This window comes from Leptonotus elevatus, chromosome 18 (assembly GCF_054856555.1).
Source record: "Leptonotus elevatus isolate MCC_2025b chromosome 18, RoL_Lele_1.0, whole genome shotgun sequence".
NCBI lineage: Eukaryota > Metazoa > Chordata > Actinopteri > Syngnathiformes > Syngnathidae > Leptonotus > Leptonotus elevatus.
In genome coordinates, this window is record NC_141256.1 from 17,376,566 (window position 1) to 17,388,768 (window position 12,203).

The following is a 12,203-nucleotide window of genomic DNA, read 5'->3' on the forward strand; positions in this document are numbered from 1 at the left end:
AACTTTTCAACAAACAAAATCTGGTCTCCATTTTGGACTCTGCGGACCCAACGTCCTTTTCGCCGGCTGACACTTGGACGGACGTCGAACCTTGACCAACATTTCCCCTTCAAGGAGAGCGACGCACCTTTTTGGAGTGTGCGTGCACATTTGCATGATGTGTCACCTCACCAACCTGTTAGCGTATTTCCTCACCCCCCTCCTTGACTTATGACTCGCGACGACGAGGTCAACCGACGAGGTCAACCGGCCTCCGTGTGAAATGTGTTGCTTTTCTACTGGTGGCAAATGTCCACAGTGGAAAATTATAGTTTGAAAAAGAAAAAACAAAAAAAATCTATTGTGACCTTCAACTTGTTGATGTTTTTGAAACAACGTGTGTTCTTTTCTAGTTGACTAATAATGTAACATGTCGTGGACACGTGGCCTTGTGTCTTACTGGCAGCGTGCGTGCGCGCGTAGAGGCGTAGCTTGCCATCAGGAAAGGCAGGGAATTGCTTAGGGCCCCTCAGCCAGCACCCGGGAGGGCCCCTCAGCCAGCAGGGGCCCCGGGAGGGCCAACAGATTTGACCCGAAGCGCACATCGTTCACATTCGCAGCGCAGCAAATTCCCTAAAACAGGAGTTTTTTTTCTTAAAACAAACAATGACCATGTATCGGAAAGTGCTTTTTAAGCGGCAATGTATCGTAAGAAGTTAAAAAAAAACGATTTCTAGTAAAACTTTAAATAAATACATTTAAAAAACAACCATGTATAGAGGCATTTATTTAAAAAACCCGCTCTCAACATTTTCACGGATAATATTCCAATTTGTCTGGCGACTTATTTCCCATGTGCCGAGTTTTCTTCCTTCGGAGGCACCGACGGCCGTCATTCGACGAACTCGGGCGAACGCGGCATCGTTTTGACCCGAGGCGGAAAAAGGTCCCGAGTGAAGCAAGCCAAGAAATCCCAGCGGTTTGTTGCGGTTTGTCTTTTTGCGCCGAGTCTGACGATGGCGCCCGCGCGGTTGATCAGTCCCTCCAAAATGGCCGACTTCCTTTAACGTGTCAAACCGCTGCCCAGGATGGAATCGGAATGATTATTTTCCAAACGTGACTTTCAAGGGTTCATATTGAAAATATGGCGCTGCTTTGAGATGCGACGTTGCAAATTCATCCGCCCACTTTTTGTTCTCTTCCTTTGGGTAGAAAAAAGGCCTCCACAATATTTGATGATAAAAGCAGGATTTGGCCGACGGCAATGACGTCATGAAAGCGCAGCAAACAATGGGAGCGTTTGGGCGTCGATGGAATCCACACTGCGCTGCTCCTTGTTGGCCACCGGGGGGCAGTAGAACGCAGGCGTCAAGTCAGGCCACTTCAAATGCAAATCTTCGTTTTGCTTTACAAGCTGTCAAAGCACAAATGAGCCAAGCGGGCTCCCTCGTATCTCAAGGCGCGGCTCCCTCGTATCTCAAGGCGCGGCCGGACGCGCATCAACGAAAGCCGTGCGTCCGCGTCCTTTTGTCGAACCTGCAGCGGACGGCCAAGCAAGCGGCGGGCGCGCCGGATGAAGATGAGGACGAGGACGGTCCCTGAGGAGGCGTTGACTTCCTGTGACGTCAAAAGCGCCACGAGCCCGGCGAGCGCCGCCCCTTTCTCCTCCTTTTGCACACGTAGTAGACGGGGAAGCCGATCACACCTGCACGCAAACACGCGTTAGTCACAATGCGGCAGTCGTCCAAAAGTCACGTTTTAGGTTTTGGACGAGCAGAAACGGACATTTGATGAAGACGAAAATTGGGACGATGATCGTTTGGGAAAACGTTCATTCTCGAGATTAAAATCGGAATATGTGAAGACGGCTTTTTGTCCGTCCTCTTTTTTCAATATTTTATTGCGTCCATGACATGCAATCGGCTGGATTAGAACATGGCGTCAACGCGACGCGCAAAAGCGGCCGCCGGTGGGCCATCGCGCGGGCCGGGATTGGACCGGCAACGCCGGCGAGTTGCGGCTCGTCCCGCGGACAGCCGAGACGTCCGCTTTTCATCCCTCGCGTCATTATGAGCTCTCAAATGGACGCGGGAGACGGAAAGAAAGAAAAAGACATAAAGTTGGAATTTTCCGAGCCCGTCAGAGACTTTTTGTTCGAGTCTCGTTCCCAAAGTTGTCGTTTGACTGGAGTGGAGAATGTTTTGCCATCTGCGCTCGTCTACTTTGCCGCGTGGCGTCAACGGCGGAAGATCCTTCAGCATCAAAAGCGGCAAATGCAAATGTTGGAGCGTGAAATGTTTACCGAGGACCAGCGCCACGGCTCCCAAGACCAGAACCAGGATCAGGACCAGCGGAGCCAGCAGCAGCTTGGCGCCTGACGCACAAACGACACAAGTCCGTCAATAGCCGGCAGACGGACGGACCGACTTTCCGGGAAACGTTTTCAAGTTGCGCAACACGACAACGTTGCCAACTTAACGCTTGTTTGCTTTTGTGTCGGCAAAACTTTTCTTGCCAACATGAAAAACGTTTCCTCCTTGCAACATTCCAGCGTCATTTCCTCCTCAGCAGTACAACTTTTTCTTTCTTTTATAATCAGACTTTTCTTTTTTTTTTCTGGTAGCCGTTTTTTAAAAGACTTTCCCCTTTTTGCTGTCAAGTGCAAATGTGAACGTGCTGCACGCGGAGGTCGTGAAGGTGAAACGGACCGCAGACGGATCCTCGGACGAATCGGCGCAGATGCGGCTTGTGCGGCAGGTAACGATATTTGCAGCCAAACACGCTCAGGTTGGACGCGTGATCCCCAAAATACCTGACAAGACAAAAAGTCACAACACTCAATATTGATTATTTCGTACAAAAAACAATCAATACATTCCAAATGCTTTTTTGATGTTAGCCGAGTTTTGTCGATTCCAAACCTCAATTTCATTGCGATATGAACTTAAGGCTGCACTGGAGCCGTCCAAACCAATTGACAAGTCATGGATTATCAAATGAATCTTTTCAGAATCAAAGCATCGCTTGGAGCCATTTTGGAATGTAAAATCTTGCGATTTAGCAAACGGACAGAATTGTTGACCGATTTGTCAAATGTTCACATGAGAGAAGAACTCGTGTTGAATCCGAAGCGAACGACTCCTTTGACTGGAAAAGAAGGAGCGACCGACGCGGCGCCATCGGAAAACAATCGATCCCGCGCGCGCTTTGTTTGTTCGAAATCACACCACGAATACAAAGTACAAAATAAACATTAATGGGGGACGCAATACTTTTGTAAAAGACGAGAATGCAAAACGAAAATCAATCTGATGACTCCATTAATAAATGGAATAATTGATTGATGAATGGATTGTAATGTTAACAATTTCTATCTTTCAATATTCATGACGAGGAGACGCTTGAGTTGAACCGATGACGACGACTGCAAGCCGACCGCTTCGATTGTGGTTTCATTTTCTGTCCGATTGCGATGGCGAGAAATGCACGTCAACTTACCGGACTTGTCGGTACCGCTCGCCACAGCGGTAACAAAAGTTGGTGTTGCATTGCGTGCACGTCATGTGGTCGCATCCTTCTGTGCGCTGAATGTGGATCTGCACGCACGCACGCACGCACACACGCACGCACACACGCAGGCGGCAATCAACAACGTGCAGGGCGACCAATATGGCGGCCGCCGCGCGGCCGGCGGATGAGCAGATGTGCGCGCAGGCGTGCTTACCTTGCACTGGGGGCACTTCTGCGCGTTGCGCTGGCCGCGCTCCACGACGCACGCCCACGTGGTCAGCTGCTTGTCGCCCCTGCGGTAGTCGCGGCACTTGATGCCCTGGTGCCAGGGGGCGTGGCACTTGAAGCACCACACAAAATGGCAGCCGCTGCAGCGCACCTGCGGCGCCAGCACAGCACATCATGTTCTCAACTCCTGCTTCCGTCCCTTCCAAAAACCCTTCGCACCCAACGTGGACTTTTTGGCAAACCAAAAAGACATTTTTGCAAGTAGTGCACAAATATTGGACGTTTTGGACGTGGACAGAAAAAGGAGAAAAAAGTTCTCTCAACTTGTTGCCGTCATCCAAAATGTATTCAATGGAAAATAAAGGCATCTTTTTTTTCAAATGAAATGTTTCAAATTGATCACAAAACAGAAACCAACACCATTTCCCCCTTCTCTTTTCTTTTTTCAACCGTAAGCCAAAATCAAATTGAGAAATCCAGAATTCGAGACGTTTGTTTTTCACGTCATTCGTTTTGTGTCTGCAATCCAAAATCGGTTTCTTTTTTTTTTTTTTTTGCCGACCTTGTACTTGCGTTGCTGGCGGCGCGCGGGGCCGTCCGGCGCCAGGGCGGTGAAGAGCGCGCACCGCGGGCACGCTTTGGTGCCGGCGTCCAGCCGACTGAGCTCCAGGAAGTAGCGGTAGCGCGGCAGGTCCGGCCCGGCCAGGCGCGACTCCACGGCGCCGCCCTCCAGCATCCCGCCGCACTCCGAGATGGGGCAGCGGATGCGGCGCTTGGCCTCTCGCACCTAGGACGGCACACGGCACGCCTGCGTGACAAGCCCCGACGCGGATGGTTCGCCACGCGGAAGGTGCGAGCGGGCCCGACATTGGCCCAGGAAGTGGGCCGGCCCAAAACACGACGACAAAGTGGAAACGTCGCAGTGGCTTCAAATGGCACCTTTTTTTTTCTCTCCGCCGATCTCGGCTAACGATTCATCGCCTTCGATTTGACCGACGTGCGCTAAGATGTGACGCTAAGCTATTTTGGGCATAACAATGAGGGGCGGGACAAAAAGTGCACGAAACTGGTTGCGCGAGTTCAAACGTTAGCAAGTTGCAGCTTGGTGGAGTCCAGACCTCAAACCCTTTGACTCGAACCAGCGGCGCTCCTCCTCAACAGGCAAGCAGCAGACGATGACGTCACGGCCGCATTTGAGAGCGAATTCACGCCGTTTGAGCCCACGGACGTCACGGCTGCATTTTGTGCAACCTCCATTTTGTTTACTGTCCATTCTAAAAGAACGGCACGAGGCGGAAATGGGGCGAGTCCATTCGGTCCTTTGGCACATTAGTTGAATTTGTCAAAACAATATCATGCGCGCACATTTTGAAAGGTCTGGCAGTCCATGGGTTAAGTAGAAGCACCTGTTTGTGACCCGGGTTCGGACTTGAAGGGATGGAAATTAAAACGTTTTTTTTTTTAATACACTTCAGCAATTCATCAAAAAAGGAACCGACAGATTTGTGGATTATTCAAATAGTCATTAGTTGATGATTGATCTAAAAATACAACAACTGCACTCACATCAATTGGACATTCTTGTCACTTTTGAACTTGTTTTCAACAAAAAGAAAAACGATGATTTGAAAGGTTTTCTCGCGATGCTACCAACGAGAACGTAGCTTTGCTTCGCTCCTTTGCTCGGGCAAGTCGAGTGAAAAGGGTTCTATGCGGTCCCACCGGACGAATATCGCCTTCGTGCAAAATGAATGAAGCAGCGAAAAGTACGTCACCAAACGGAAACAACAACAACAACAACAACTTCAGCCAGGTGCCGACAGCGTACCCACCTGGGAGGTGACGTAGAGCGTCAAACATTCTTCACACACTCGCTCCCGGCAGCAGGGCAGGGGTGCGATGCTTTTGTCCTCCAGGCACACCCGGCACGTCTGCGCCTCGGCGGCGTCATCGTCATCGTCACCGTCATCGTCACCGTCATCGTCATCCGCAGCGCCGGCGCCCTGCTGCGATGAGCGGCGGCCGAGGAAAGACTCGCTCAAGGGCTTCACCAAGTCGTCCGCCGTGTGCAAAACCAGACCGGAGGCGGAAGTGGCAAGTACGTCATGGCGGCGCTCGTTGGCGATGCAGTAGACGGTGCAATAAAGGTGCTCTTTGACGCTCGCTGTCGGCTCCGAACGGACGCTGTCGCGGTTGTCACGCCGAATGTCCAAAAGAGACAACAAGTCAAATCTCCCAAAGTCGGAAGGGGACAACTCGGCCTGGGGAGGCTCGTTTGGAATCCCGGCGCGTCCCGGCTGTCCGGCGGCGTTGTCGCCACGTGCGCCCTCGTCCGCGTTCGGACCCCCGCTTTGACAGGGAGTCGTCCAAGTCGGCAGAGTGCCCCTCGGCAACTCCGCAGCCTCCGACCTCCCTCCTCCCCCTTCGTTGCAGTTGTTATTGTTGTTGTCCTCCGAATCCCGCCCTTCCCCGCCTTGTTGTTCGAGCGCTCCTTCTTCTTCTTCTTGTTCCCGTAACAACTTGCCTCTGCCGATGCGTCGGTCGCAATTTCGAAGCGTCGCCTCCACTTGACTGCTTCGCGGCGGCCATATCGCCTTCTCTTCCGCTTCCAAAGTCGGCATTCGACAAGTGCTAGTTCCAAAGTCGGCATCTTCCATCACCGGGCGCTCTCGACCCATTTGGAGCGCGACGCATTGTCCGAACCTCCCGAGCGGCCAACTCACGACTGCACCAAAACAAAAGCTGCCGCCAGCGCTTCCGGGTCGACGTCATCACGGCGCACGTCTCGCTTTGATGACGTTCAGCGGTACCCTAACGGCCCACAAGAGGGCGTAAAAGTCGTCAAAGAAAAAAACCTCCAATGCGGAGTGCTGCAATCGCAGATTTTGTTCCACTGGTATGAGAAGTTGTGTCTTCTTGTCCAATGCAAGACTTAACAAATGACATCAAATTAAGTTGAAACGTTCAAATGAAGACAATACGCAAGATGGCATTTACCCTGACAATTACAGTACAATTTATTTATATAAAAAAAAAGACAAATAGGAATAAAAAGAAGGCCCTTCTGGTGTCACGTTTAATCCAATATTTTTTTCAATATCCATCATTGTAGGATTATGAGCGCTTGCATCTTGTTTTGAAACTCATTTGTCATTAAAAAAATTCGATTTTGATGAAAGCACCGCGCCCCAGGAAAACCGGCCAATCAGAAAGAGAAGGCTCTCGCGTGCCGGCCGAGGGAGGGGTCAGTCATTCGCGAGCCCGACTGGCTGCGCCTAACGTGACGGAAGCACGCCGGCCGCAGAGAGCGGCTCACGCCGACGCGTGGCGCTTCATCTCCTGGCCGCGGGCGGCCCGGGGGGGGCTTCGGCCCAGAGCCTCCGCCTCCTCCAGGGTGGACGTCAGCGGCTGGCCCAGCGTCTCGGGCAGCAGCAAGGTCAGGATGCCGATGACGAACGCCAGGATGCCCACGATCAGCTGACCGCCGCCGCAAAACAAAAGTCTTCAATCAGCGAGACTTTGAAAATGTTGTCATCCCCAAAGGTCAAAGGTCAGGCCAAACCTGCGGCAGGTGGATCCAGACGTCGGCCAGGTAGACGCAGAAAGGCGCCACCACGCTCCCCACGCGACACATCATGCTGCCGCTGCCCACCGCCAGAGACCTGCCACCGAGACCGCCGCAGAAAATCAGCAGGGAACGGACGGATACTTCAGCGCACACCTCAAAAGTTCACATTCAACTCCTGTACTTGGGTCAAAGTTCACACACCCGACCCCGCCCATTGAGACATTCAACAACAAAAAACAGTCGACTTGACATTTTTCTTCAGGAAGCCGCGCTTGCTAGCTTACACTTGCTAGGCTAGGCCGGGGTCCTCCAGGCCCCGCCCCTACCATGCACCTGATGAATCAGCTGTGTCGGAGGAGGGAAACAACTCAAACATGCCCTCAAGGACGGGCGCTGGTGAGCCCAAATGCACGTGGCTGGAAAATGGACTCAAGTCATTTTGGATGCGAAGGTTGCGTTGACCTGATGGTGGTCGGGTAGAGCTCGCAGGTGTACAAGTAGACGAGCCCGAAGGCGATGGCGATGGCGAACTTCCCCATCATGCTGAGAGCGACGGTCAGCGCCGCCAGGTCCTGGAAAAACAACAACAACGACGACGACGTCATCGCTCGCATTGGTTGAAAAGCAGCCAAGTGGACATTTGAACGACGGGCAGGAAGGAAGCGGGTCAGAGGTCGCCTGGGAAACGGACAGCGACACCTGAGCGCTGAAAATAAAACTGGCTGTCACGACCGCTGATTGACGAGGAAAGGCTCGCGTCTTTGATTTCATTCCGTGGGAGGCCGCCAGCGGGAAGGAGCCTCCCGTTGCCGTGGCAACGCAGCAGGACGGGACCGCCCAAGCTCAACTTTTTGCCAAACGACACGCCGTGCAACGTACAGCGGGAACCACGATGATGAGCGCGCACGCGAGCCCCGCCAGCAGCAGGGCGGGCGCGCACGTCTTCTTGCGTCCGATGCGGTCCATGCAGAAGCAGCCCACCACGTAGGACGGAAGCTCCACCGCACCTGCAAGCAACCAATCGCAGACGCAGGCCTGAGTCAGCGCACGCAAATAACCGCAAACGCTCCGCTGTGCGTGCGCACGTGAATGTGTGTGTGTGCGTGCGTGCCGTCCGGGGTGTCAAAGGCCTGAAGGAAGGCGATCTGACGTGGCCCGTTGCCATCACCTCCGTTTGGACAAACGGGAACTCGTATCGAATAATATGAACTGAGACAATATTTGGATTGCATTTTTTAGAGAAATGTACTTTGAAGGTCTATTATTAGTTTGACATTTTCAATATATTTGTTTTTATGTCCATTGAATCCCTCCTTCCATTTTCGTCATGTAAAAAACACAAACAATCCTTTTATAGGAAATGCTTGGTTTCGCTTGAAAGTGACGAGACGAGCCTGGAGAGGTTTTGCAAGTGGACTTACCGACCAGGAAGAGGTTGAGGTACTGGTTCCCCCCGAGGTTGACGGATCCCAGCGAGAAGACGTAGTATCCCAGACTGCCGATGAACCAGATGGCCCAGACGGTGCCGGTGCGGCTCGCCATCCTCCAGCTGCCGAACAAATCCAGGATGGACAGCTTCTTCTTCTTCTTCCCCGCCGCCGCCGCCGCCGCCGCCTTGTCCAGGAGCGGCGCGCCGTTGTGCTCCTCCTCCGCCTGCAGGAGCTCCTCCACCTTGAGCCGGCCGTCCACGCGGTTGACGCGGGCCATGTGGTCCAGCAGGTCCTGCGCCCGCTCGTACTCGCCCTTGGCCAGCAGGTAGAACGGCGTCTCGGGGAACTTCCAGCAGAAGAGCAGGAACGGCGAAGTGCAGAGCGACAAGATGATCTGGTAGATCCACCACACGCGCACCAGGTAGCCCGTCAGAGCCACCACCATGACGCCCACGGCGAAGGCGGCGTGCACGTGCATGGAGGTCCACGTGCGCACCTTGACGCCCGTGAACTCCGTCACGTACACGAACACCACCACCAGGTAACCGCTGGACACCTGGCGGGACCACAAGACGCCAGGTCAGTGCGCACCGGAGGAAAGGGACGGACGGCAACGGGCTGCTCGCGACAAAATAACATCCGGCGCGGGTTCGAGCACCCCGCCGCATATTTGCCATTCGCAACTTGACGACAATGTTGCTCGCATTGAAGACCAGCTTGTGAACAGGACAAACTTTGGATGGCGGGACCCAAACAGGAAGTCCGTCACTCCGATGGACAGAATATTTGTCCAGGCTGCGACAAACGGAATCCATTTTCTTTTTTCCTGACGACTGCCATCGTCAAATGCAAGTCTAACTTTTGCCCGCCCCAACTTGGCGAGGGCAACGTTCGTCTTCAACTTCAAAGTGGTCGCAATCGCCACATTTGCCTTGTTGACGGTGAGCACAGAAACGGTTCCAGTCCAGAGTTTGCCAAGCACGACGTGTCCTTGAAACGGCGCACGTGTTCCCGCCGCACTATCAGAGCGCGATTGCGTGCGGAAAACAACACGTGAGACGTTGACAGGACGCCGCAGGAAGGAACTCACCATGGCCAGGAAGAAGCGCAGAACCACAAAGTAGTAGTAGTTGGCGGAGAAGGCCACGCACACGCCAAGTCCGAACTGACACACGCTGGTCAGCATCAGGATCTTCGCTCTGCCCACCCTGAAGGGCGAGAAAACATTCAGGACGACGACGAGGAGATTACGGCCGCCTTCCGTTGGCTCGCTTTCGGGGGGACGGGATTCGGACTTTGGGCCGAGAGCCGGAAGGTCGCCTTTGACCCTTTCAGGGCTTTCAGGGTTAGCAAATGACCTTTTGGCCAACGTCAGCCATTCGGCTTACGTTTCACAATCAGACGTCTGGCTTCAATTTGGGGGATTTGGGTTTGTGGATTCAAGTTGGGTAAAAGGTGGAGGTCGGGTTGGTTTTAAAGTTGGGGATTTGGAGATTAAGCTTGAGATTAGGCTAAGGCAGGGGTGGGCCGGAGTCCTGCAGGTTTTGGATGTTTCCCTTCTCCAACACAGCTGATATATGATCGGCTCATCAGCATAAACTCTCCTGTTGATTGCAAGCAGATGCGTCGCCGCAGGGAACCAAAACCTCCAAAACCTGCAGGCCCCCGAGGACAGCGGTTGCCCACCCCTGGGCCACCACAAGGGTTCAAACATTTGGATTGGGTTCCAAAATGAGATGGATTTCTTAGGGTTGGGAGATATTAGCAGCTTCGTTTCACCCATCGGTTGAAATTGTTGTTGGAATGGCTTTCGAACCGAGTCGAGGCGTCTTTCCGCTCACCTGTCGGCGATATCCCCAAACACCAGCGCCCCGATCAGAACCCCCAACATGAAGGTGGGCTGGCACAGCTTGGCCAGCCAAGCTCGGTTGCACACCAAGTCCCAGTCGGTCACGATGCTCTGGTACACTTGACGCCGATCATAAACAAACGTGCCGTCCAGGCACAATTGCAGCGATTTATTGCCGTCAAAGGCGTAGGTGAAATCTTGGGGTCGGATGCGCAGGGCCCGCGTGCAGCGGCTCAGCTCCCACTGCTCCCCGCCCACGGTCCTCACCACCAAGGGGCCCGAGTCCGCTTTGAAGAGGGGCAGGAAGTCCTCCAGGCGGGAACCGCTCAGGTTGCCCAACAAGACGTCCGTCACGTTGGCGGGGACGCCGCACGCAAAGTTGGGCGTCTCCACCAGGAAGACGGACGCCAAGTAGTGGATCCCGCAGGCCACCGCCTGGAAGGCGGCCGCAAAGTACAAGCATGCCTGGAACCTGAAAAAGAAAAAGAAACGTTGCGGGACGGCGCGCAACAGTCAATACTCGTCGCGGCAGGCGGCCGTCATGCAAAACTGCTGCGAAGCAAACAAATGTCAGGGAAAGCCCACGAGTGCAGCTGGAATGGATTGAAATCACTCAAAGCTGCCATTTCCGCAGGGGTGTGCAGACTTTTAATAGCACGTGCGCAGCGGGCTCGCCAGTGTTTTCCACAGCGGGATTGTAAATTAACAAAGGGTTGATGACTTGAAGTCAGCGGTGAGACGTGAAGCGCGTTTGGACTCGGGGGAGGCAAACGCGCATAAGAGAGAGAGAGAGAGAAAAGAAAAAAAAGAAACACAAAACATGTCTGGAGCAATCAATTGACAAATATTGATTATTATATTATTGGATGCTGTTGTGAATATTTGCATTTGCACAGCAGCTTTGTTGCACTGGATCGCGTTTGAACTGTGCACTTGCTTCAGAGTGGACACGCGCGCACACGCACGCTCCTCCGACCAGCGCAGCAGCTGGCCTCAACTTCATCAACGAATTGAAAGAAAGAAATAAAGCACAAGAAAAACGTTGGTACCTTTTAAAATGGCCCAGCTCGTCAAATATCCTCTCCACCGTCATTTTGGAGCCAGCTCTGTGTGTGTGTGTGTGTGTCCACGTCAACTTGGACCAGGGTGAGTGGGTGGGGAGGAGGGTGCGACACACACACACCCACGTGGGCAAGGACGCCTTATAAGGGCCCATGCAACGCCAACAACAAATCAAGTTTCACATGAAGGAAGGGTTTGAAAAATATTTAAAATCCCCTCAAAAAGATTCAAACCTCACACGCTCATCAAATATATTCCTTTGTTGTGTGAAAAACACAAATAAATAACGCACGCGCGCGCGTTAAAACCAATGAAACAAAACGTCCATTTGAGTTCCATTCTCATGAATTCTTTATTGTTAAACGGAAGCCGCCATTTTCCCAGCAACTTTACGACGTGCGCGTGTGATCAAGCTTTCATGCCAGTTGAGTCAACAAGCGATACGCGGACGACATTTGATGTTTGCCCAAACCCAGTGAGAGGAAAGGGTCAAAGGTTACCGCGGGCCTCACTTGAACTTTGTTATGGACGGTGGATGAAAACAAGCAGAGCAGTCGTGAGACCTTAAAAAAAAGAG

At 52.9% G+C, this 12,203-nt stretch overlaps 2 protein-coding genes across 5 annotated transcripts; both read right to left on the reverse strand.

The window, feature by feature from the left end:
• Positions 1–1,462: 1,462 nt before the first annotated feature.
• Positions 1,463–6,479, reverse strand: rnf217 (ring finger protein 217). 4 transcript variants are annotated; one of them, XM_086060882.1, is made up of 7 exons: positions 5,550–6,479; positions 4,280–4,504; positions 3,704–3,868; positions 3,478–3,575; positions 2,688–2,791; positions 2,282–2,353; positions 1,463–1,684 (listed from the first exon to the last, which is right to left on the reverse strand). In XM_086060882.1, the coding sequence occupies exons 1-7, from the start codon at positions 6,393–6,395 to the stop codon at positions 1,605–1,607; spliced, it is 1,590 nt and encodes a 529-aa protein (XP_085917008.1). In that variant the 5' UTR covers positions 6,396–6,479; the 3' UTR covers positions 1,463–1,604. The 4 variants fall into 4 exon arrangements, with proteins under 4 accessions (XP_085917008.1, XP_085917009.1, XP_085917006.1 ...); XM_086060883.1 differs by lacking the exon at positions 2,282–2,353; XM_086060880.1 differs by having other exon boundaries at positions 1,549–2,353.
• Positions 6,480–6,704: 225 nt separating this feature from the next.
• On the reverse strand, positions 6,705–11,704 carry slc22a16 (solute carrier family 22 member 16). The gene is made up of 8 exons (XM_086061883.1): positions 11,614–11,704; positions 10,557–11,036; positions 9,806–9,923; positions 8,707–9,271; positions 8,165–8,292; positions 7,748–7,857; positions 7,280–7,379; positions 6,705–7,194 (listed from the first exon to the last, which is right to left on the reverse strand). Exons 1-8 carry the CDS (start codon positions 11,655–11,657, stop codon positions 7,030–7,032), a joined length of 1,710 nt encoding a protein of 569 aa, XP_085918009.1. The 5' UTR covers positions 11,658–11,704; the 3' UTR covers positions 6,705–7,029.
• Positions 11,705–12,203: the final 499 nt, after the last annotated feature.

Excerpts from the sequence above, each read along its gene's own strand:
- rnf217 (XM_086060880.1), bottom strand. The coding sequence starts at position 6,395 with ATGGGTCGAGAGCGCCCGGTGATGGAAGATGCCGACTTTGGAACTAGC. Across the intron at positions 3,869-4,279 it reads GCCAGCAACGCAAGTACAAG|GTGCGCTGCAGCGGCTGCCA; the intron begins GTCGGCAAAAAA and ends CTGGCGCCGCAG. Across the intron at positions 2,792-3,477 it reads GAGCGGTACCGACAAGTCCG|GTATTTTGGGGATCACGCGT; the intron begins GTAAGTTGACGT and ends TTGTCTTGTCAG.
- slc22a16 (XM_086061883.1), bottom strand. The coding sequence starts at position 11,657 with ATGACGGTGGAGAGGATATTTGACGAGCTGGGCCATTTTAAAAG. Across the intron at positions 8,293-8,706 it reads CCTCAACCTCTTCCTGGTCG|GTGCGGTGGAGCTTCCGTCC; the intron begins GTAAGTCCACTT and ends GGTTGCTTGCAG. Across the intron at positions 7,195-7,279 it reads TCTGGATCCACCTGCCGCAG|CTGATCGTGGGCATCCTGGC; the intron begins GTTTGGCCTGAC and ends GGCGGCGGTCAG.